Source organism: Argiope bruennichi, chromosome 8 (genome assembly GCF_947563725.1).
Source record: "Argiope bruennichi chromosome 8, qqArgBrue1.1, whole genome shotgun sequence".
NCBI lineage: Eukaryota > Metazoa > Arthropoda > Arachnida > Araneae > Araneidae > Argiope > Argiope bruennichi.
In genome coordinates, this window is record NC_079158.1 from 119,151,454 (window position 1) to 119,178,910 (window position 27,457).

General features: G+C 25.2%; 1 protein-coding gene across 1 annotated transcript in view; it reads left to right on the top strand.

Moving 5' to 3' along the window:
• Window positions 1–118: 118 nt before the first annotated feature.
• The window catches only part of LOC129980863 (ufm1-specific protease 2-like), a 34,547-nt gene continuing 7,208 nt past the window's right edge, over window positions 119–27,457 (top strand). Inside the window, exons 1-11 of the mRNA XM_056091302.1 lie at window positions 119–235; window positions 1,782–1,982; window positions 3,699–3,891; window positions 8,976–9,184; window positions 12,163–12,256; window positions 18,562–18,713; window positions 19,315–19,417; window positions 20,473–20,616; window positions 22,271–22,449; window positions 24,398–24,496; window positions 26,869–26,971. Coding sequence (XP_055947277.1) covers window positions 191–235; window positions 1,782–1,982; window positions 3,699–3,891; window positions 8,976–9,184; window positions 12,163–12,256; window positions 18,562–18,713; window positions 19,315–19,417; window positions 20,473–20,616; window positions 22,271–22,449; window positions 24,398–24,496; window positions 26,869–26,971 — 1,522 coding nt within the window. The 5' untranslated portion in view covers window positions 119–190. The remainder of the gene's footprint in view (window positions 236–1,781; window positions 1,983–3,698; window positions 3,892–8,975; window positions 9,185–12,162; window positions 12,257–18,561; window positions 18,714–19,314; window positions 19,418–20,472; window positions 20,617–22,270; window positions 22,450–24,397; window positions 24,497–26,868; window positions 26,972–27,457) is intronic.

The window sequence follows — 27,457 nt, forward strand, 5'->3', positions numbered from 1 at the left end:
AATAATAAATGATTAAAATTTACATTTATTACTTTACATAAAACATAATACTATCAAAGAGCGTTAATTGTCAAATTTGTTCCATGTCATTGAAACAGATATTAATTTTTTGGCAATGATTTTAGTTGCATGTGGCAATATCGATTTTGTTTAAAAAGCTGTTTACGTCGTGATCAATTTCTGCTCGCACATGGAGTGCCAGAGGAAAATACTTTTATCATATAAAATAAAAAAGGTAAGGGGAAAATATTTCGAAAGTAGCAAAGCGCTTTTATATTAATTATTCATTACATTAATCTAAGCAGAAGATTTCGATAGATTTATACTATTTGGATACTTTCGGTGTTGATGATCATACCGAAACTATGATTATAGAAGCTATTTGCTCTTAGTTCTTTATTACTTTGTGTTTAATGACTTAATACTTCAAATTAAATAATGTAAAGTGATCGAATAATGATACTAATAATTTGGTATTATTTTTTTTATTTAAGTTATTTTTTTTTAGACTGACAAATTGAAATCAAATTTTTTTCTTTTCAAATCTTTAAAATGACATATTGTCATATAAAGTATTGTTTCAAAATTTTATTCTATATTTTTCATTTTTCAACTGAAGGAAACGGATTGCATATAATACCAAAACAAAAAAACAACAACCCAACAGATTATTCATTTACGGATGCTGAAATTTATTTTAAATGTAGTAATGAAAATTTAAAAGTCATTTCACTTCAACAGACATTTTTTTTTTTTATATCCAAAGTTTCTTGATTTTAAAAAACTGAATCCAATAAATATTTGCAATTAAGAATTTTATGTTAAGATTATAGAAGTAATTTAATTTCAATATTGCTTAATTAAATAAGACGACTTTGTATGCTTTTAATGTCTTTTTAAATATGCATATTTATATGATATGTACATAGTATGAATGAGTTTAATGTATTCATTTGGTTTTCTTTTATTAAGTTTAATAAGTTAATGTTACTGTTTTTTTAAAATTTCCATATTAAGGTCTAACATTTGAAATTATTCTTTGTAATTCAGAAATGAATTTATTATAATTATTCAAATACAGCAGCTTATTTTCATTTTTTTTCGTTTCTTAAGGCAAATAATTTCTTATTTAGAACTATTCTTATAATTGTTAGAAATCAGTTTTTACCAATAACACAGTTAAAAATTTAGATTGGGTGAAAATGAAGTAAAATTTAATTTTTGTTTATTTTTATAATTGGCAATATTTTCTGGTAATTTTTAATTACAGGACTATGAGGAGAGAGTTCCTTTGATTATATATTGATTTTCTTGAATATTATACTATATTTGTTTTATGATATATTTTTAATATAAATATGAATTTTTTTTGACTTAATGTAGTTATAAAATTTTTAGGACCTATGCTTTGATATTAAAAAAAAATATTTATTACAATTGTTTTGTATAAATGTTAATTTGTTACTATCTTTATAAGTTGAATAATTTTATCTTGAGAAAAGTAACTTTCTCAACTGTAATACACTCTTTATATTTAAAAGAAAAGATACATTTTTCATGAAGATTTAATATAATTTTGGAAATTCTATGACTGTGTTTCATTTAGAAAGTTTTAATCTAACAATATATGAACGGGGAATTATATTTTGCATTTTTGTGTATAAAGACTTTTAAAGGATGTAGTTGGGGCTATTCATTAGTATTCAATTTTATTGTTGTGTACAGAAACACATTCCATGTATATTGAACTTGCATGATTGATGTACTTTTCATGTTATCAGAACCTTCCATTTGCAAATGAATCTCTTGGATATGTTGTGGGCTGGGAAACAGAAGAAGAGACTTTTTGCATGGGTATTACTGCATCCATCGAGCATGTATTGCTTGGTCTGGAGGTAATAGGCTTTTTTTGTCAAGTGCAAGAAAGATTAGGTCAAAATGAACTTCTGGCCATTTGTGAGCAGAAATATGGTTCTCTTAAAGTGAGTAAATATTTATGAAAATTTGAAGCTTTATGTCACATACTGCTTGATTCCTGTTTTGAATTAAAATGCTCATTTATTAGTTAAACTTTAAATATTGTGATCCTTTTTATAATTATGTAGATGCCTACACTGTATAGAAATGCACTTCTCCCTTTACAAAAACTAATTTTCAATAATTAAATAGTCTTCTGTCCAATTTTAATTGTTTAATTCTTGCTCCAAATTTAAAATCTGAATTTTTAAAAAAATCGGAGAATTTATTATTTTTTTAAAATATGAAAAAAAAAAATTTTTTTGAAGTACATCCTAAATGGCATCGTATTACATTTTAAATTTAATAATAAACATTCTAATCATATGTTGCACCTTTGAATTGATCCTATTCATAAAATATTGAAGAATGAAGTTAACTGATTATTTCCATATTAGCTTTTACAGTGCAGGTCAAGCCATAATGAACATTTCTATAACTTTTAATTGCATCATTTTTTTCTATAATTTTCTTTGTTTGCACAAATAGCATGGAAAAAAGATCTCATATTTGTTATTAAACTTGTGGATTGGATTGGTTCATATACTTGAGAAATAAGAATACAAATAAAAATATGATAACCTAATTTACCCATTTTAATTAAGAATTAAAATTACTGTATATATTTTTCTAAAATGCGATGCAGGTTTCCCTAAATTTAACTTTATACCTTTTCTTAATTTGGCGGAAAATACCAAAAGGAGTAAATAAAAATAAACAGATTGAGTAATTATCATTTTTTTTTATTATGCAGAAAGTAAGTTTTTAAATAACATTGAATAATTTTAGTTTTTTTTAACAAAATATTTTTAAATAGTTGTTTAAGCTAAATTTTTTTTTTTTTTAAATTATATATTTCTATTTTTTTTTTTTTTTTACACATTTATATCAAACTATTTTCTTCTGCTTTACAAAAATGTACTTTAAATATTTGTTTTTGTGAAATTTTTAAACATTGCATGAAAAAATATTTTAATTAAAAATAATTATACATTTTCAATCAACTGCATGGCATATTAATTCTACTCAAATACTAATATTAAATATGACTTATTTTCATTTTTAAATACTTTGTGGAAGGTGGTTTTTACCTTACTGTGGATGGTTGTCAAGGGGTTATCACCAAATAGTAAACAAAACATTGCTCTTATGATTTGATTAAATAATGTATCTAATTATAAAATATGAGGAAAGATGGAATATTTTAAAAAAATTTCCAGTAGTTGTAAAACAACTATTTACGAAACTTGTCTTTTTGTAACAGATCTTGATAAAAATGAAAAGATAAATAAAAAAACTTTTTTTAAATGAGCTTATCTGCTAAGCTTTTATAAAAATTCATTTACTACCCTTTTTTTGCTTGAAATATTTTCATTTATGACTAAATTTTTCAGACTGCATTTGATCAATCATATATACTTAATATAAATTAGATTTTTTTGTGTATTTGGAAATTGTTTTTTTTTTTAAATTTATATTTGAGATCTATAAATTTTTTAAAGCAACAAATAGCTTTATTTGTATAAGCATATTGAGTGTTCAGCTGTTAAATTTTTATTTGTGCTCTATTATAATTGTATATTTTCACTATTCATTTAGTATAAATATTATAGTTCTAAGATAGAATGAATTTTCTAACATTTTTAGATAAGAATGTTCTTAAATTAGTCTGTTGTTTACAGCTGGATCTTGAGAATCCAGTGGTGCTTTTTCTATGGAAGGAAGATGGAGATGTAAACATTATTGCCAAATCTTATTCTTCTTACTATGGTACTCTTACTGATCTTGATTTATCAGATATTGATACTAATCCTACTGTGTTAGTAAGAGCTCGAGGGCATGTTCCTTTGATATTAGAAATAGCCTCAGACCCAGGTAAACTGAAAATTTCTGTTGCATTTCTATATAATTATTTAGAAGTGTTAAACTAGCTTGCAATTTCTTTCAGTTTTTAAAAGTTTTTAGTAAAAATCATTTTATATTTCATCCCTATAAACATAAAAATGCTCAAAAACATTGTTACAATATCCTCACGATATTGGCCAGTATTTAGAATATCGTAAAATATCTGGCGCTAATAGGGCTAAGCAGTTTTATTTAGTTATATTCCTTATAAGACGAATATCTGTAGCAATGATTCTCATTGCCTCATTTTTTTTTTTAAATCTAAGCAGTTTTTCTGCACATTTTCTTACCAAAGATATTTTTTATTTAAATGTTATACATATAATTAAAGCACCATTTGTACAGGACTAATATAAAATGATGATGGGGGATACTGATAAATAAGGAACCAATATAAAATAATGTGTAAATGAAGTATGTATACTTGAAATTTTTCTATACAACTTTGATTATTTCAAATTGAATTCCATTTTTCCATTTCCAAGTTCGTTTAAAAGTAATTTTAAAATTATTTATCTTTTTGTGCATGTAGTTTCTGTTAAGTCAAATTTCAGTTATTGTTCTCTGTTTCCTCATTTTTATTTTTCAATCATAGACAATTGTTTTCAGTATAGAAACTGGAGCGGAGCATCAATGTTTTTGACAATTTTACTTATGTTAGACCTGGGATTTCTTTATATTTTCTGATATTTTAGGTTTTTGAAACAACTAGAAATAAAAATACAGAAAAAACACATGTATTTGAAAATATTGGAATTCAATAGTAACATGCTTATCTGACAAACCAGTCTGTTGAAGTAACTCTGAATTGATAATATTCGTCCTCCAATTATAGAATGTTCCCAGATGTTTTACTCTTTCTGTATCATTTATTTAGAAAGGGAAGCTATTTTATCCCTGTTTTCTAGAAAAGATTTCTTTTTTAATGCAATAATAAAAAAATAATTGTAAATTTTTTGGCATGGGGAAAAACCGTATATAAACAAAAGTTTGCAATCTTTGCATTGCATAAACAAAGTGCTTTATTATTGCAAATGAATTGGGATTTTGATAAATCAACAAATAAATATAAATGAGAAATATATAAACTTAGCTATAATATATATATATATAATATATAATATAATTACTTAAAATTAGAATTCTATATGAAAAATAGATAAATTATCAATTTAAGCAATTCAGAAACTTCATGACTTCATCAAAGAGAAAATTCATAAATAAATTTTCTAATTTGTTTGTTTGTGTGTGTGTGTGTTTATTTGTTTGTTTAAAATGTTCTGCCCATATTATGCCTAAAGTAAGAGATGAAGAGATTAATATGAAAATGAATGTGGTGATGTGCCAATAAGAGGGATATGGTGTAGGGAAAATGAAAGTGTTTGCTAAATTTGTAGCTGGGCCATTTAGCACAAAAGGGATAAAATTACTGAGTGATAAAATTATTTCTTTCTCTTTAGTTCTTGCAGTGAGAAAATTAATTCAAATTACAAAAATTTTGCCTCATCATAATGAAGAATGTTGTTCTAAATTTTTTTTTTTTTTTTGATATTTGCAATCTGTTGGAAGTTAAAAAGGGATTTTTCAACCCCTAGGATCAATCAGTGTAACATTAGAGATAAGTATGTGAAAAAAGAGAAATTTTTGTATCTTTGGACAAATTAAATGTCATTTTGCCTAACTGTTTATAGGCATTTTTTTTTCTGTTTATTTATTTAGTTATCGTTGAAAAACTTTCTTATAAAATCAAGATTAACAAAATTAACAATTTAGTTTATGATGTTTGATTTATATTTTTTCAAATTGCAAATTCCTTTTATAATGTGCCATATTTTGTAATAATTTATTTTTTTGTTTTCATACAGAATTTATAAACTTTATGTATATTTGTACAGTCATGTGAAATTATAGAAGTTTATCCCATTCATATGAAAGTGAATGTAAGGCTAAGAATACTTTCTGTATTACAAATTATTATTCTGTGTAGAAGTAACTTTTTTCATTGTTGTATATTTAAATGGAAATGCAAGAATCCGTATATTTCTTACAGATTTTAGTGAATTAAATCTTGTGGCTCTGTGTTTACTTTAGAAATGTCTGTTAAGATTTTTGTAGGTGTAAATGTAAATGTAAGGCTTAGATGAATCATTATATACCCTATAGATTAAAAGGAATTCAATTTCATATTTCTGTATTTACTTTGGAAACACCTGTAGTGAATTATTCTATAGGATTAAGAGTAGTTACTTCAGAATGTCTGTCCAGTTAATCCTACAGTTGATTAAATACAATTATAACTCATGCTCTGCAATAAAGTGGATGAAGATGAAAATAAAATGCAAGATATGCGAACCTAGATATCACACAGTCAGTATAAAACATATATGCATTTCAAATTGATAAGGCAACTGAAGTGTTGAAAGATACTTAATATTATGTAGTAGATGCTAAATTTATATTAAAACTTTTTAGACATTTTGAATAAAATTATTAAGTTATATACCAATTATATCAGATTATTTTTATGTAAATATTAAAATCCATCTTAATAAATTTTTCTCAGTTTTGTAATAGTATATATTTAATAATATTTATAATATATAATATTCATAGAATTTTAAATTAATCTAATTCAAAAATTTGTTTGCATTCTTATTCCTGTTTTTCTTCTCCCACTTTTAACACTCTGAGTACCATTCATTAAGTAATTCATAGTTCATGAACTTGTCGAAGATGTTGGCTACATATTGTCCTACCTACACACATGTTGTTAATTTCAGTCAACTTCCTTGTTCACAATTCCCACAAAAAAGTACTTTTAAAATCAAATTATTATAGATATTTGAGCTTTTTAATTTTAATAGTTATATACTTGCCCTGCTTATTATACACATGAAACTTCTTATTAGAATCAAATCCTATAATATCATTAAGCTATCTAGGCAATCCATCATTTAATTGCACCTGATCTTTACCAGCTTCATTGTCTGTAACTTCATTTTCTTAGTCTCCATGTAAACTGGTCAAATGGTAAATAGAATCTTTCTTTCTTAACTTTTAAGAATGAAAGATAATAAATCATTTGAATATTTAGAGAAATAGTGATAGTGGTTTGAAATACCTTGTAAGAATGAAATATGTTCTTAAAAATTCTGTAAAAAAAAAAAAAATACCGTAGAGCCATGCATAATGAGTATAATTGATTCCTGAATCTTACTTATAATAGGAAACACTTGTGAAGTAAAGCAATTTTTCCCATAGGAATTCATGGACAATAGGGCAGTGTGTACCATTTAAAAAAAAATACTAATGATTACAATTTGTAATGTATGCTTTTTTTTTATCAGAAAAAATATCAAAAAACATTTGTCTTTAACTATTTTTAAAGATTGGACATAGCACTATCATTAAATAATAATTAATGATAATGCTATGGACATATCATAGCATTATCATTAAATTAATTTTTACTGTGCGTAGCTATTGCCTTATTGGTGTGATGCTTTTCAACATAGGATACAATAATTTCTCATGCTTTTAGCATCTCCCTTATTTCATTGGAAAGTTGTTTTTCTTTGAATCTATTATCTCCTCCTGTTCTGATTAAATTTCCTCTGCAGCTTTTTGCTGTGACAAAATGAAGCTCCAAAAGCTGCTAAGTAGTTTTGGCTATTTTCTTCCACCATGTCATTGTTATCCACCTTTAACCCTACAATCTTGACTGAGAAATAATCTCATTTGATTAAAAAGTTTCACAGGCGCTTACTCAAAGTCTCATTCTATAGTGTTATCCAGCCAAAACTTCTACCATCTAGAGTTCTCTTCAAACAAGTACTCAACATCTAGCTGATAAAAACTAATCTAGCATATGTTATCAAGGTGTCCCCATGGGTATTTATTATGAGATTTTGCCTATATTTTAAAAATATTTCAAAATTGGGAGAAAAATCATGCAACAGATAAATTGTTATAGTTAAAAATATAATTTTTTTAAATTTGAAAACTGTGTTCAACTCATTTTAATGCAGTAACATTTTTGAAAATTATCATATAAAAATAGAAAAAATGTTATTTTATTCTTAATTAAAATTCCAATTTCAATTTTGAAACAGTGGCCTGAGATGCAAAATTGTTCCGAGTTATCTTTCTCCAAAATTTAAATTTGATAATTCAAAATTAAATTATCTGGCCAGTAGAACATCATTATACATTCATTCTCTTTTATTATTAGAAAAGATATGTATAGTAAAAATGTGCAAGGTTTGCTATTTGTGATGCAATACATGCTTGTATAAAAGTGAAATTCTTATTTTATATAATATTTTTATTGTTATATCAAGAAGTTGCATTACAAATTGGTATATTTTTATTTTGTTTGTATATTATGACAGTTTTTTTTAAAGGAAATGCTACTATTTATATTTTTGTATGAAGTTCTAAGACAATATTGGTAAACTATTAAAGATTTGTAAATGTTTATGATTCAAAATTGATTTTTGAATTATGAAATATAATGAAAGGAAAAATAACAGATGGAAGTATTTTTTTTCCTTGAATATTTTTTTATGAGGAGATTTTCGATGATTCCAGGAAAAAAAAATGAATTTAAGTCTTCCATTTTCTATCCAAGTGAAAAAATTAATTTTTGTTGACAATATTATCAAATATTTTTTAACAATTCTTTGCTACGCTGAAAGTTTGTGGAGGTTAGGATCTAATCATAAGGAAAGAAAATTGTTAAGAAATTAAATGCATGCTTTGGAGCAAAGGTGATGGTAAAAAAACATGAAATTAAAATGTATTTCTTAAACACTTTTAAGTTGATTCATATTTTCGTACTAATGATTATTATCTGCTGATTTTGGATTGAAAATTACCACCTACATTATGTTACATACTGTGATGTACATTACATTATGGCATCTTAATGTGGTTTTTGTCTATTTTTTTATGTTTTTATTGCTTTTGAACTCTTTTGTATGGCGAAAAATATTTTGTGAAAATTGCATTTGCAAGAGCCATGTTTTTGAAATCAGTATAATTTAATTTTTCAGATACTTTGAAAGAAAATGTGGAGCTTGCACTAGAGAAACTAAGAACTGTTTTTCAAAGTCAGATGGTTGCTTTCATTTTGCATGGTTGTAATTATATTGTGCACTCTTCACAAGATGGATCAACCATGAAGATGAAGGAATTGATAAAATTAGTTAATGAGAATGAATCAAGTGAAAATTTGAAAATTAAGAAGAATTTGAAGAAAAAGGTATATAACTTTTTATTCTATGTATATAAATATAAAATAATGTAATAACATTGCATTAATTAATTTTGTAATAATTTAATACACAGTAAGTTATTTTTAAGATAGGCAATTTTTGAATTCTTATTCTGGATTAATTTATAAGTTGATGTGTTTATTTTTTTCTGTAATGTATCTGGTTCTTGAAATCACATTTTTAATAATATCTTCACCTTTTCTGGAAAGTTAAAATTTCTCATATGTGTAGCATTTGTCTTATTGTATTCTATAAAACCTTTTTTTTGTATGTACTGTTCATAGAAAAAATGTCATTTTAAGATACCTAAAAAATAATTCTGCAATGATGTTACTTTTAGATTGGTTTGTTAATTATTATTTTGCATGCATGTAAAATAATGATTTTTTTCCCTAAATTCTCATTAAATGCTACTATAATGTGCTGATAATATATTCAGATGATTTATTTATTTCCTACCTATAGCCTTTCTAATTGTTTAAGGTCTGTTGCTAATTAATAGTGTATTATCTTTATTGTGTATCAGTAATGAAGATAATGTACTGACTAATAATTATACATATAAATATTAACTGTAAAACACTAATCTGACTACTTTTTGCTGAACAAGTCACACAGTTTATTTTTTCCCTCTGTTAATTGAAGTACAAGAATTCATTTAATTTATCAATTTAAACAAAAAATTTTAAGTTTTTCTTTTGTTGTTCATAAATGAGTTTGATATTTTGGCAAAAGGAAACTTTTTGATAACTAACTACTGTTTTGCTTCATTACTTCAATAAATAAAATTGAACCAAATGTGAAACTATTATAATATGCAGTTTGTCTGTAATCAAGTTTTAGTGACTTTTCCATTTTACTGCTTCAGGCACTTTTTTTTTTTTTTTTTTAATCAGTTGTGCTGTGCAGCTGCCCAAATGTTCTAGATTTAACTTAAAAACTTAATTCTATTTTTATTTTAGCAAAATAAAAAAAATTAGTATCTACCTATAATGTCTGGATAATGAAATTATTTTAATTATATGCAGTGATCTCATTATAATCTGGCACTTCATTAATTTGTCCCTCTAGAGTCCTGCATTTTCAATGAGCATTTGGAAAATTTGAAAATGAAAATGAGTCATTTTATCTTGAAGTCAATGACCTTGGTGTGGTATTAACTATAGGCTACTCAGATTTTGTGATATTTATTAAATAAAATATAATTTATAATATTTTGTTCAATGAACATAGGTATTAAGATACAATTTTTGAATGAATATGAACTAATTTAACAATCCTTTAGTTAAGTATTTAATGTATTACTGTGGGATTGTAACTGAATTTTAGGAAGCGGATAAAAATGATTGAAAAATAACAATAATGTATGGAAATAAAAGTCTGAATTTTATTTGTTTTCAAGCATTTTAATCTTATATCTATAATTAATATACATTAAAAATAATATAACTTTTTTCCAAGTTTGTTACATTGCATTAGATCTATATAAATATATAAATCATATTTGGTGTTATTTTTTAATTGATTTATTTTTATGCCCATCCACTTGAAATATTAATAGTATCATGCATAATTATATGCATGATGCTATTGGAACATGCAGAATATAGATATCAGTTTATATTTTGTGAAATGATCATATTCATTAATTTGATAATTCACTCTAGAAACTTGCAAGACTTAGAATAACAATATGAATATTTTCATTTTAGAAATTTCAAAGTATTGTATATCTTTAATTAAAAATTATCTAATTTTTATTAATCAGTTTATTGATTTCAAATAGGAACGTTTCTTTTAATTTATACTTGTATGACAAGAATTTTTAAAAAGATTAACTCAAATAAATGGGCAATTAAAAATGATTTTTTAAAATTTTGAATTAATATGGGTTATAATTTTAGCTATTTAATCAATTCTTTTTTGCATCGTATTTTTCCAGTTTCTTTTAACCAAGTTATTTTTTTATTAAACTTTATTTAAAATTTTATTTACTTTAAAAAATATTCTTTATTGTTTATTACCTTTTTTCCATTAGTTTCATCAAAGGCTCGAGAGAGAAATTTTATTATTGTTACAAAATGAATAATTTATTGCTTTCTAATCTTACAGTTAAATAGAAATTTTATCAAAGCATTTTCTAAATTTCACTTCATTTATTTATTTATTTTGTATGCTTTTGTAAAAATTCTAAAAAACAGCTTTTGCCAAAGTTTGAAATTAGTATTTAAATTATAATAGATTCAAAATTTCTAATCTTTCTAATTGATATGACAGATGATTAGTAATTAAAACAATTCTTTTTCTTAAACATTTTTTAAACTTTATTTATTTATTATTATTATTTTTATTTTTTGTAATTTTAAATCATTTTGTATTGAGTAGTGTGTATAGTGAATTATGTATGTACTATTACTTTTTTATTTGTGTAATGACAATTATCAAATCTTATCTGATAAATTTTATATTTGAAACATTTGTATTTGCTATTCCTTAAATTTTTGAGATTTTTCTTGAATTTCTTTCAAACTGTGACTTCTTCCATTATCAGAAAAATACAGTAACTTTTTCAGTACTGTCAATTATAATTTATAAAAGAGTAATTTTTATTAATTTTAAAAACAAGCAATATTTCTTCACAATGTACCTTTTATGCATTTAAAATTTTCCCTCTATTTGCCATTAAAATTGTTCTATTTACATACTACCATTATCATTTGATTGTATTAATTTCTAAATTACAGGGAAGTGGAGTATTATTTTCTGTATTGTATTTTATTAATTCTCTAATCATTAAATATAATTTGTTTTTTTATGGATGTTTTTCTTGTTAGAGAATGTACTGTTATATTTATAGAGTTATTAAATTTTTAATAATTGTTATATATAATTTGGAAGTATCGATTATATTAAATAACAATGTTCCAGCTATAGTTTTAGTAATATAGAGTTAAATATTTTGTAGTGTCCTTTGGATTTTGATATTTTACTGCAAACAAGTGGTAATGCTGCTCTTGAAAACAATTTCAATCATTCAATAGTTATCCACTGCCAGAGGCGTAAGTTCACAAAATTTATTGATCATCACATTTGTTTAAACATAGATTTGAATATATGCTGTTTTTTAATAGGAAATTAATTCCAAAATATCTATTTTAAAACGTAGATATTTTTCACAAAAAAAAAAAAAAAAAAAAAGAGCACTTTATTTTCTCCAAATTAATCATTGCATTTTAAATATATTTGTATCTAATGAGGTTAGTTTAATTTTGCTTAACAAACTACATATTTAGTCACAATTTACTGTATTCAAATTACTAATATCCAAAAGTTGATTACTTATTCCATTTTAAAATAAAGTTTTCACTAGATTTTACTTATTTGAATAACTATATTTTTGTTTACTATTTTTTTTCAAAAAATTTTGTAGAAAAGTTATAAGTCAAAATTAAAAATAAGATACAAATTTGGAGAAGTAGAAGGAAGAAATATGAGTAGTGAGTGCATATAAATTTGAATAGTAATGACTGTTTAAAGAAATCATATCTCTCTCAAAAGTATTCAAACAGAGCTTGTTACTCATGAATTTATTATATGTTGAAATTAAATATTTCTGTTGCCATGAAAAGGTCATCTCTATATTTGTATGTACTTTTTATTTAAGCAAAAGGTCACCTTCAGTATCATTAAACAAAATGAAAATATTTCAGAATGGGTTATGTGTGATTATATATTTTCTGTAGAAGTCTCATGTGCTATTAGGGATGAAATCTACACCTTTTTGTATTCAACCAAAAAAATTAATTTTCAATTTTTGCCCGAAATGCTATTTATTTTTAAATTAATTTTCAAGATATTAGTACAAATTACTGAGTTTATAATATTCTAATTACTTGTGTTCTTTTCTAGTTACATATATTTGATTGTATATGACTTTTAAAATCTATTTGCAAAGGCTTTGTTCATCATCTTATTTCCTCCATGATCTTAGAATTGAAGTTTTTGTATTTAGATACTTGTATATTAAAGAAAATTTTTAATTTGAAAATTTAGCTGAAATTTTAAAAAGTAACAAAAGATTTAACAACAATATAAATAAACAGAGCTGGCCTGAAGAGTATACAAATACTATGCTATGTCACAGACTGATTTTGCTAAAGGAAAATGCTTTTCTTTTCTTTTTTTTTAAAACTTAGTATACATATATTTGAATATTTGTTGAAGTATATATATATAATATAATATATATACATACATACATACATACATCTTAATATATATAAATTACGTGTCACGTTGTTTGTCCGCAATGGACTCCTAAACTACTTAACCAATTTTAATCAAATTTGCACACCGTGTGCAGTTTGATCTAACTTAAAAGATAGGATAACCCTTTTTTTGAATTTTTAATTAGAATTTTAATTATTAATTAAAAACTAACTTTCCCGCCAAAAAAATCTTTTCATTTTTTCCCATCGCCAAATGAGTACGGCTTCAGTTTTTTTCCCCAACAGTCATGAGGCTAGGCTTAAGATTTTTCGGCTGATTATTTGAAACGATTCTGTTTATTTTCTTAATGTTTGATGCATTTAAAATTAAACATTGTTAATGAATCGATCTTTCAGATTCATTCTGAAGTACTTTTGAATTAAAATAAAACCGAATGAAGGAAATTAAAAATTTCTAATCTGCATAGTGTTACCCCAACTGGCGTAGAAAAACTCGCGCATTTGCGTTACGTTTCGAATCCGAATGTTCGAATTATTTATGATCTTATCCGAAAACGTTTCTCAGGAATAAGATATCATTTTCCACAATTATTTTTTAATGCATACAATAAATTTGATACTTTGCAAAGGATAAAGTATCACGATCTTATGTTTGAATTTTGTATTGTGCAGGGTGGCAATTCTCAGAAATAAGATATTTTATTTGAAAATGATTAATTACAAACGTTTTAACGGATCACTGATTAATATAACATACTAAAATTCTGCTTTTTTTAATTATAAAGAAGTTTGGAAAAATACTTGGAGGTGCACACAGATAATTATTCCTTTTCGTTTTGAATGAATTCCGATTCTTTATCTGACTGTTTACTAAGAAAAATGTTGCATGGTAATAACATTTGTTACCTTCATTGAATTTTCAATTAAATGATTTTATTTCTTTTGTTAAGGATATCGTAAAAAAGGTAAGTGAACGAGCCAATAATAAGTTTCTCTAATCGGATAATAAAAAAATATTAACTCATTTGTATGCTAAATGAAATTTAATCTTTTTTTATATAAATTATTGAAGATAAGATAATAAAAAATGGATACAAGAATCGTTTCAGTTTTTCATTTCTTTACTAATAAACTGCATGTACGTATCAAGTTATGTCAGCTATCATCAACTCAGCTATCATTCACTTCAGCTACAATGCTTATCATTATTTAATAAATGTTTCTGAAACTGATTTCATTCTGTAAATGAATTTTGAATTATTGCAACAGACAAATGTATCAATGACGGAATAAATCTCATGGCAACTTCATGTGTGGAATATAGAACTTTTTTTTTAAAAAAAAATCTTTCCTTGAAGCTGAGGAAGCCAGAATCTGTATCACTGAAGTTAGAGGATTTATTATACATCATAAAGGGTTTATACTAAGAAGGAAGGTATTAAGAAGGAACAAATTATTTGTTCATTATTTGACAGTCACAATTATCTGTTAGCTCCAAGCGATTCTAACAGATGGCGATATCTGTTGACTGGATTGAGTAAGTATTCTAACAAATGGCGCTGTGTTAAAAGTACCAATGTTTCACATAAGCTACAATTTAATGGCATAAACACCATGTGTTGCTGAGGCTAAAGTATAAGTTAAATTTATTTCGTAGTAAACGCAATACAATGAAATTCAATTGTTCTTACTTTTTCAATTTTTGGTATTAGCATAGCCGACCACATGTTATTTAGACTGAAGTATAAATTGAATTCATATTATAGTAAAAGTAATACAGTGGAATTCTTCTTGCTTTTTAATTATTAGTGCTTCATTGTTCAACAATCTTTAATTAAAATGCATGTTTAAAACAATCATTCTTATGGCGAAGTGTTGAAACACTTCGATTGGCCATAAACATGCGCGTGCAATTGCAAAATGATCCATCAGCACAAATATTTTCTGAACAATTACTAGATATTGGGAACGGTAAAATAGAACTGCAACCAAATACGCAATGCATTAAACTGCCAGACAATTTCTGCACTTTTCTTCAGGGAAAAAATTAATTGATTCAGAGTATTTTTCCGGATATACAGAGTAATTACTTGAATCATAACTGGCTCAGTGATCGGGCTATTTTGGCAGCCAAAAATGTTGATGTTGACGAAATTAACTTCCAAATACAACAGTTGTTACCAGGCGATCTGATGTCTTTTAAATCAATAGATACTGTTGTTGATGAAAATGATAGTGTAAATTTTCCAATTGAATTTTTAAATTCACTAGATATACCTGGAATGCCACCACATAATCTTCGATTAAAGATTGGTTCACCTATTATTCTCCTGCGTAATTGGAATCCACCACGATTATGCAACGGTACGCAGTTGATCATCAAAAAGATCACCGGAAATATACTTGAACCTACCATTTTAAAGGAGAAGTCGTCCTGTTGCCACGTATTCCGATGATACCATCAGAATCTACGATACCCTTCAAAAGGTTATTGTTTCCAATTCGTTTAGCTTTTGCCATGTCTATAAATAAGTCTCAAGGCCAAACAATGTCCATTTGTGATTTAGATTTGGAAAATTCATGTTTTTCTCATGGGCAACTATATGTTGCATGTTCACATGTAGGAAAACCGTCAAATCTATTTGTGTTAGCTAAAGACAGGTTAACCAAAAATATTGTGCACCGATTAGTGCTAAATTAAATTGAAATTAAAAGTATTTATAATTCAAAATAATAAACATTATTGTCAAAGATTTAAAACTATCTGCCCTACCTACCTCATTTATAAGTTTGAGTGTTACATGTTTTTTACTAACAACTTTGTAATGTACTCATTTGTCACAAACTTGAATACAAAAAACAAAGAAATTTAATTTTTTTTTTTTTTTGTATTGATTTTTGCTCAATATCAACAGTCGTAGAAAATCAATCATGGAGGTCCCCATGTTTTTTTACAAATGGCATCTGTGTAAAAAAGGATCGTGGTCCCCATGACCGTGTTCTCCTACTGTTTCCCTTGAATAGTTTGCTACTATGTAATATAACAAAAATCTTAGCCACAGCAACGAGTAGCCGGGTCTGCTAGTTAGAATATAAGAATTAATTCTTATCCACCATTCAAAGCAAGGTTGTAAGATTTTAGTCTCATTACATTCACAGCTGGCTTATTTTGATTGCATAGTTCTTATCTTTATTGGATGTACCATTATATACCTCATACCTTGTCAGAAAAGAATTGAATTTTTTCCTTATGAACATCAGACACTTTATGTGGTTTTTATAGTCTAAGACAGTTATTGCAAAGACTGAAATGCAGCTTTGAACGGCGTAATGGAAGCAAAATTTTTTTGGAAGCAAAACTTTACCTTCCAAAACTTCAGTAACATAAATATAACTGAAATTCGGTAATATATACATTTTTGAAAAATAATTTATTTGAATTTTATCTAAATTGTATTTTTGTTCTAAAAATTGTATTGGCGAAAAAAATTTCTCAAAATTTAAAGCAGCAATAATTTTATTAGTTTTTTATATCTAATATTAATTAAAAACAACATAAGAATATAAAGCAAAAATCACTTGTTGTAATCTTGTTTTAGAAATTTACATCACAAATGATATTTGAGGTTTATAAAGCAGTTATTTTTGTTGTTTGATTATGTATATAATAAATTGGTCACTTCATAAAAATAACTATATTATATTATGATCATGTTTTCCTTAAATCCTTTGTAATCCAATCTTCTGCTGTGTAATAAATATCAAATGTAGTATATTATTAAATTGTGGCATGGCCCTTTAAGTAACCTATCTTTTTTTTAGAAAATATATATTTTACCTTAAAAAGAAAGTAAATCCCAAAAATGTCTTAAATATTATGTGAATATTGATCTTTACTGTTCAGAAAACAAGAATAAAAAAACATTAACTTAAAGAATTCCAGTCTGTTTGCCCTTTTGAGATGGTGAGAATAAAGACAAGCTGAAAATTTTATTTTTGATTATAGTTTTGAATGTTGTGCATTCTCTTTTATTAAAATTTATATTCATGCAAGCTATTTAGTTACAGTTTTCTTACTTAAACTTTTCAGAATGAATGTTTATTATTGTCAAAAACTTAGTATCTATTAAGCATTTTTTTTGGCCATATTGTTTTAATGTAAAAATTGAAATCTTCTTAAAAAAATTTTAACTTAATATTCTATGTTTTTAACAAAAGGAGGGAGAGAATTAAGTACCTTATACTTTTCTTACAGCAGTTATCTACTATATTTTTTGTATTTTGTGAAGCCTTTTTTAAATTTCATTAAATTTTTCTTGAGAAAATTCTTTAGCTGTTTGCATGCATGTTTCATAATATAATTTTATTTTCGTTGTATAAAAGAGAAATTATTGTAATTGTTAGGAAATTGTATCTTCAGATTTTTTTATGCTGAGAGCAGTTCCTTGAATGTCCTACCCCCCCCCCCTCACCATGTATTGAATTATTCCTGCTAGTCAGCCCATTTTTAATGTTTAATGATTGTATTCATTTCCATGTAGTACATTACATTTTGTCCTATTGAAATTATTAAATGCATCTATTGCTATACAAGCTATTATGGTTGTAATTAAAAATATTTTTCAAAATTTGTGAAAATTTATTGAAAAAAGAATTTGGTAGTCGAACTGACTTACAATTGAATTGATTTATCATATTTTAAGATAATGACAGAATTTTTTTTCTGTATTAAAATTTACAAAGTCTGCAAAAAATTTTAAAAGATGAAACAAACTGAGGAGGTTCAATTGTGGATTCATTAGAAATATATATATATTTTTTTCCATTTGAAAATGTTTTGTTGCAATATAACTGTAGTCATTAATTTTAAGTATAGATAAAATTGAAGAAGAAACACAATTAAGGCAAGAGAGAGAGAGAGATAGAGAGAGAGAAAACTTAAATTACAAGTTATAAAAATGTATATTTGTTTATATTCAGTCAGGTGGATATTTTTATTAGAAAATCCAATTTTTAATTATAGTTTTACAAGCAGAATTATAATGAACTTTAATATTATATTTCCTTTAAAAAAAATTTTTTTTTCATTTCATTTGAAGACAAAAATTGATGTATTGAATTTTATTTCATTTCAGGTGAATTTCGTTGTATTTCTTTAAGTGTTCCACTTGATGTGATTGTTGTTGGTTTTGAATCAACATGTACTGATACTATTTATAATCTTTTACAAAGTGCAGTTGATCGTCAGTTATCTCAAATTAGTCAGTGTTTGCTTACACATGTAAAGGTAAGAGCTAATAAATATAAATTTGTTTTAAAATGTATTTAAGTTTTTAAAGCATTCAACAGTAATTTGTATTTTACAAATTTTAAGACGGAATAATAAAATTTATACAGAAAACTAATTTAAAATACATTTTCTTAGTAAGATTAAAATATCTAACAGTAACCATAAAAGCATTCGAGTTTTGAATTTCTGCCTGTGTCAAATGCCATTAAGCTTCATAATCTCTTTACTTAATGTCAAGCTTATGGCAGAATGATTTTATTCTAATTACTTTATTCAGTGAATTGAAATCATTTGAATGATAAGGCTCTGTTGTAATTGAAAATAATTTAGATAATGTATTACTTTAAAAAAATTACAATTATGATATAAAATGCATAAATAGAAACTGGCATTTAAAGCTATATCTTTCTTTTTTTTTTGTATCCATTTAAAAATACTAAGTAATTAATGATATACTTTTATTTCTTCATTTCATATACTGAATTGGAGGCATTGTATCTAATTTAATTTGAAAACTATTTATATTTTAATATTTTATTTATCAGAATAGATACTTGTTTGCAATTTTTTTAAAAATAACATAATATTTTATATACAGTCTTTAGAAACTTTGTTGCCTGTGCCTCATCACTTTTATCCTGATATGTGGGAATTTCCAGTAACCTTAATTTATCCATCGAATAAAACAGATAAAGAGCTTGGTAAGTTAAGATTCTTCAGACAAATGAACTAAAGAAAAAATTTTCATTTATTACTCATTTATAAATGTTAAGAAAACTCCATTAAAATTACAGAGCAATATATTAACACTCCGTATAACAGCTTAATATAAAATTCTAATAAATACAATTCAATTTCATTGAAATATTTGAATAATTTTAAATATTTGAGATTGTGATTTAGAATTATTTGACTGGACATAATAGTACTCTTGCTGTAATGCCAGCCTTTCACATTTTTTATTATGAATAGCATTCATGATTTACATTAAAAAAAAATTGTTATAATCTGATGAAAAAGTTAAATGATATATAATGATGAAAAAGAAATTTTAATTATAATAGTTATATTTCCAATTAGCTGCATTAAAAAAATTTGTTTCATTAAAAGTGCGTATTTATTCATATATTATGTGTCCTTTTACTCTTCATTTTATAAATTATCAACCTTTATGCATTTTAAAGGTTTTTTAAATATTCTTAAACAGAAAATTCACATAGAACTTTTATGAATAATTCTAGTTTCAACAGACTTTACTATTATTAATTTGATATTCATTTATCAGCATACATGTGTTAATTGCATGTCAGTGATTAATCACAGAAAAAAAAGCACTAAATATGTCATGTTAGTTAAATTTAATTATGTTTGCTCGTGATATGCAGTTAAGCTTAAAACTTGATAATAACTTTTCATGCTAAAAGTTTTCCAATGGAATGTTGTTAATACACAAGTATCTATTTATTTGTTGTATGATTAATTATTGCTGATCAAAATTTGCATTGCAATATTGCATTCTTTAAAAAAATTAATAGACTCTTTTAAAAATAATATGTAATATAGTTTTAAAAATATATAAAACTATTGAAATGGAAATTTAATAATAATGCTTTCAGAAACTTCTAATATTACATTTGTTTCATTCAGCTATAAATATACTTTGTAGTTTGCTATGATTTGTGTGGAATTTATTTTAATAATTATTCAACCAAACTTATAATTCCGATACTTTACTTCTGGTTTGTATTGTTTGTAGAAAACTACCGAAAAGAACTGCACAAGAAACTACTATTACCTCTTGATCGCCCTTTTCTGAGAAAGTTGAATGCGTGTGATTTTTCAATAGTTTCACCTTCTGGCCACTTGATCAATCCTCATGAAGGTCTGAATTCCTCTGGAGGTAAACTATTCTTTTTATTTTTAAAACTTTGGTGTTATATTTGCTTTCAATTGTGATTGACTTATTCTATTCTAACTAGTACACTGTATTGGTGAATTCTGTTGATATTCTGTTAGAAAATTCTGTTTTTATCACAAAATTCTAACAGTGATGAGCTGTGTCATTTAGCTCAGTTAAGTTTAGTTCCCCCCCCCCTTTTTTTTTAAAAAAAAAAGGGTATTTTTTCTTTTTTTAAAGCTTTTGGGTGTTAATTGAGAATTGTTTTTATAAATTTAAATTCTGCTCAGAGAATTAAGATATCATCTGAACAGGCACTACACATTTTAAATTTAACACCAGCAGAAGACATTTGACCTTGGTTAATTTAATGTTTATGAATACGCAATAAGTCCAGTAGATTCTTATCTCTACGGCAAAGTGAAGCTAATCAGCCAGATCTTATTTTGTTAAATTATTAAGCTTAAGGTATATGATTACTATTCTGACAATGTGCTTAGACTTAAAAAAAAAAAAAACGTTTAACAATATTTAATTGCTTTCTTTTTGAAATTTATTGACATGAAATATATCTTATGAAATTTTATGAGATGTTAGAAAATCAAAATTTGAGTATTATTAAAAGGCTTAGATTAAAACTGAAATCCAAACTATAAATGCTTGAGAATTCTAATATAATATTTTTGTAGTAAAAAAGACAATTTTTAATACATTTAAATTACTTTTTTTTCCCATGATAGTTAATTGACTACTAGCTTTTTTCTTTTCTTTTATGTACAGACTGCTTTCTTCCATCATGTGAGAATATTTGCTAGACACAGAGTAATAAAATATCAGTGCAGTTGCATTATTAGTTTTCAATAATTCATTCATCATATTGTTTTTTACAAATGATAATAGAAAAGTATTTTTTAAAATAGTTCTAATTTTATATAAAAAAATGTTTGTGCATTATTTGTTAACATAAAGTACAGCTAATGCATCATATGTATCTAATTAGTATGCAAATTAAAGTATGAATTATTTTTATTCTGTTACTTTGTAGAATATCATCTATTGGTCATAAATTTTGCATTCAGTGGTGTAATGATTGAGGAGTTTAAGGGGGTATACATGCACTGAGTGCATGTCTTAGAGGGTGCAATGGAGGCAAAAGTTTTGTATGCTTATGCCAGTTTTTAAAGTTAAATACAATAAAGTGCAAAAAAAAAAAAAAAAAAAAAAAAAAAACTATGCCCTATGGGCATTATATATAGGGTGATAGGACAATGGTGATAGCTGGGGGTGAAAAAAAATTATATCAATCCTCATGTGCCATGTACCTTTGTGATGCCACTGTTCCCACTATGAGATGTAATGGAAATAAAGAGTGGGTATGCTATGATTGTAACTGACATTTTGAAAGAAAACACAATTTTCTTTGGAATAAAATGTGTATTTTTTTTTTAATTTCTTCCTATTTTTTTGCAGTATGAGTTGATTTGAAGTCGTTTGGTTTATGATACCAGTTTCAGAGAATGTGTATTGAAATTATGTACTTCAAAAAAAAAAAAAAAATCAGAAAAAATCTTTATAAATTTGATTGATTAGTATTCACATATATTTCTTATTATGTAATTACTTCTTTGTTTTAATTATGATAATTCTTTCTTTTCAGTGGTTGGTGGTAAATGTGCCATTGTTTATGGGAAATATAATTACCATCATTACATGCAAGATCATGTTAATGATAATGGTTGGGGATGTGCCTATCGGTCCTTGCAGACAATCATTTCATGGTTTAAATACCAAGGGTATACCGACCGAAGTGTGCCAACTCATACGGAAATTCAAGAAGTAATTCAGATAAAATATTTTAATTTTTAAAAATTATTCAGTATTATTTTTTAGACCATCAATTATGAAATCTGAAGACGACTTTATTTTTTAAAATGTTTAAAATTTAATTTTTTAAAATTCTTTTTATTAATTATTTAGAAACTTATTCATTTCATTCTTCTTTATATCCATAAGATTAATACATTTACTGATGTTATGCATTTTTTAATATTTGTTTTATTCAAAATAATGTTTATTGAAATCTTCTTTAAAAAGTGGCGAGGTCTTCACCAACTTCATAAAATTAAAACAAGAAATTGCATTTGATGCATTTATTAACAATAATAATAGCCATGTTAAAGTTTCTGTTTGTTAAAATCTATCGAAAGAAACTTTGAGTATTATAGTTACCATATGAAAAATGACTAAAGGGTGTTTAAAGGGTGGTCAAGTTAGCAATGTATATAAGTTTAACCTTATATCAATTGTAAGATAAATTTACTTATATCCACTTAATATAACTGGGCATTAATAATAAATTGATATTAATAATATGTGTATTATAATTCAGATTTAAAGAATTTACTTGTTTATCAATTAAGTTAATTAATCAATCATTATTTAAAAGTACTGTTAAGTAAGAAGTGACAGTTGTGACAGTTTGAAAAGTAACAGTCCTCAACACTCGGAACACATATATCAATAAAACAATAATGCAATTTTGTCACCTTTTATGAAGCATGTCACTTTGGTTTCAGGCCTGAAGATGTTATTAAGTATTATAGTTACCATGTGAAAAATGATGAGGAGAGTATTTAAAGGGTGGTCAAGTTAGCAATGTAGATAGGTTGAATCTTATATCAATTGTAAAATAAATTTACTTATATCCACTTAATATAAATGAGCATTAATGATAAGTTGATACTAATAATATGGGTATTATAATTCAGATTTAAAGAATTTACTAGATAAACAATTAAATTAATTAAACTATCATTATTTAGAAGCACTGTTAAGTTAGAAGTGACAATCCTCAACACTCGGGACACATTTATTAATAAAACAATAATGTGATTTTGTTACCTTTTATGAAGCATGTCACTTTTATTTCAGGTCTAGAAAATGTTATTATTTAGAGAAAGAATCTACTTGTCGTGGATAATTTTATCCCAATTCTAATGATAAGTGCCATTTTGCTGAAATGGTTTCTGGGTTTAGAAAAAGGAACAAACCAAAGACAATCAATACCAGAAAATTTTAAAAAGTTCCAAAAGATATTTTCGATAAAATGTGACAGTCATGATATTAAATATACTGTAATACCTTAGATTAATGGATATTAGTGGTGAACTTGATAAAAGATGACATCTTCTGACAATTGACCAAGTGAAAAATCATTATTAATTGAAAGATGATTTTAGAACTGTATGTTATGTTAAGCCGGAAAAAATGGTAAAATATAGAAATTACTCCCAGTCAGTTCACTTTGCAATATTTTGGCCTTTTATTTATTAATAACACTCATGATTGAGAAAGTGGAATGGCATGGAAGTTATCATCATACATTTATAAAAATAGAACAGTGTTATACAAATTTAGTTCTTCCTGTATCAAATGACAATCTGTGAAGAAATCAGCATTTTTCATGCAAGTAATAAATTTTTTAACTATATGTTGATAGTACTTTCCTAGATGAAAGGTATATTTTAAAATTTACTGTTTAAGATATATTTTAAAATTTGTTTTTATAAATATTTAATGTTCTCATTGACTGCATCAGATCAGTTGGTTTTTGCAATATTAGTGTCAAATTTAAAGTTTCTGTAGGTTGATATTCAGATTTGCAAAATTCCTTTCTTTCTTTCTTTTCATAAATTATTCATTACTCAGAATTATATAAAAGTTAAAATTCAAGTTTATGATGAACTTATTTGTTAAATAAATGTTTAATTCAAATATTTTATAGGCTTTGGTAGAAATTGGGGATAAACCACAAACATTTGTTGGCTCCAAGAAGTGGATTGGTTCTCAAGAAGTGAGCTTCTGCTTAGATCACATAATTCAGGTACAGCTTTTTTTTAAAAAATTCCTTTAATTGGTTTGATCATAGTCAAAATAAAACATTTTGCTACTTGATTTTTTTTGTTAGTTTTATTTTTGCTTTTGTTTGCTTTATTGTTAATATTTACTGTGATTTTAGGCGATATTGTTTACTTATTACTTTTCAATACAATAAGTATGAAAAGATGAAAATGTGTAATTGTCAAAAAATTTGATCTCGTATTTTTCATGAATCTATACTTCAAGAACTCCCTAAGTTTGAAAATAGACTTTTTGGAAATTTAGGTTTGTCTGCTACAGGATTTCTCAAAATTGTAACAAATTGATAAAATTTGGTCTATGATCTTTACATCAAAGTTATAGATTTTTATGTAATTTGGAAGTCTATTTGTCTTTCCTTACATCTTTAATATAATTAAATGCAAAAACTTAGAAGGCTGAAATTTAGAATATGTTTTATATCAAGAATTATAGATATGTATTAAATTTTTGTTTTCATTCTCTGCTGTTTGTATGTATGTGTACAGTACTGCAAATATAGCTGCATTGGTATGTAGTCTTGCCATTAAAATTGTAGAATGACCCAGTTTTGGTTTAAAACCAAAATTAATTCAGTTAGAAGAACAGGTAGATGTCTAAAATGTGTATTCATTTTTTTTCTCACAAAGCTCAATTGTATCATATTGTGAAAAACGCCCCTTATTGCAATAGTATGTGAAAAAGTCGAAGATGGGTACTCTTGAACATAAAAAAGAATTTTAAACCTATATGTTTATAAGTTTTTATAAGTTTGATTGAAATGGTGCAGCTAGAATCGTAATCAATTTGAAATGCTCCTCTGTTATTTCTGTTCAATGTTATACCATTACTTTTACATAATAACTACACATTGTCTTGAAAGATCATGAAAAACTATTGTTTTTGAAATTATTGCATATTTTGTAAAATTTTATATATAAATTAATAAAATGAAGTTATTATCACTTCAATTATAAAATAATAATGAAAAAGATAGTTAAACTATACAATTCTGCAGATTTCGGATCTATTACATATAATTCTATAGAATTGTGCAATTCTATTGGAACCATGCAATTTTTTTAGAATTATATATTCTATAATGGTGCTGAAATATGGAATTATCTGGACTATCTAAAAATGTGAATTTTCATTTGGCATTCTTGCAGTAGCTAAATAATTAATCAATTCCTAGTTGATGGAAGTCTTGTTTTTATATTTACAAATATATTTGTAATATTCCTGTAGAAATTTGAGTGCTTGAACATTCAACTCATATTCTAGTAACATCAAAGCAAATGACTTTAAGTATGATCGATAAATTAATGAAGGCCTCTTTAGATATTTTAAACTTATTAAAATTTAAATTCATTTTTTTATGAATATTGAATAAAATTGTTTTTTGGTGAAAAAATAATTTTGGAGAATCTTATCAATTTCAGTCTTAATGATTTAAAAAGTACAATTTCTTTTTAAGATTATCACAAAATGAATTTGAGATGGGAGATGAGTTTAAAAAAATCTTATTGACTTAGTAGTTACTTCTTCTCAACTAGGTTGTATTGGTAAATAGTTGGTTTGATAGGATGTTAGTTGTGCTTAATTTTATTCAGTTTTCATAACTTGATATCAGGATTTCAATTATTTCAACAAATTATATTTAAGCTTCAAATTATTATACACACTAAAACCATGTTATTTTAATAATTTGTTATTGTGTAAATTAACCTTTATGAATGAGTTTAAGTATTATAATATCAATATTCCCTTAAAAATGTAAATGGCCAAGAAATTCATTTTTTTAATTGGACATTTTGCCTTTTGTGGTATTGTAATATCTTTAATTCTCTTCCTCATTGAAATATGCATAATAAGCAGAAAGTTTTCTTCGGTTTTAACAATGAAATAATTTTATTTTATAAAACAATGAAAACAGTTTTAATTTTATTACAACAATGACAAATACTCTTGCAAACATTGCATAAAAATATTTTTAATGAATTATCTGATTTCAGAAAAAAAAAAAATTGGTATGGCACTTAAATTGATATAATTAATCAGACTAATTTTTGAACTTTAAAAGGGTATAAACATTAGTTTTCCCTCCCCCTTAAAAATTGTTTTTGACAAAATTCTTTATTATTTTTTATTAATTAAAAACTTAAAGAAATGCTCCTTGGTGCACATTTCCCTCCATCAACTTCAAAATATATTTATGTCCAGTTTGGTAGCTGAAGGCCAAATGGTGTGCTTTGTAGTACTTGAATGGACAGGCAAATTTACTTTTTTATTTGTAGAAAAGGTTAGTTGATTACTTATTACTTATTGTAATATTTGCTTTTTTCAATGAATATCCAGGTTCAATCAAAAATCATGTTCGTTAGCTCAGGAGCAGAAATGGCAAATAAAGGTCGTGAATTATACTATCACTTTAGAGATCAAGGAACACCTGTTATGATTGGTAAGATTTAATTTTCTCTTAACTAGTGAATAATAAATTCCATTTGTTATTGCAGTTTTTCTGTAAAAGATGTCTTTTGTTCAATAATATTTCTCATTTGCTATAGAATCACATTTTTATGGCAGAATAAGAAGAAATTTGGATGAAGAGGGAATAAAATTTGCATATATTAGATAAATTTCATTTTAATATCACTAACTATAAATGAAATATGTCATGCATTTTTTAGAAAATAATTGTATTTCTTAAATAAAATGCAGTGGCTACTCCTAATACGTTTCTTATTAATACAAATAAAAAACTCTGAGAATATTTTTTATAATGTAGAATTTTAATATTCAGTAAGAATAATTTTTCACAAAAATAAAGACTTCAAGCATTCATTTTTTGCATATTTCTGAATTTGGAGTAAAATACCTTAGGTATTGCAGTTTAAATTTATTATTTAATTTCTGTTTAAATTTATTATATAATTTCAAATGATTC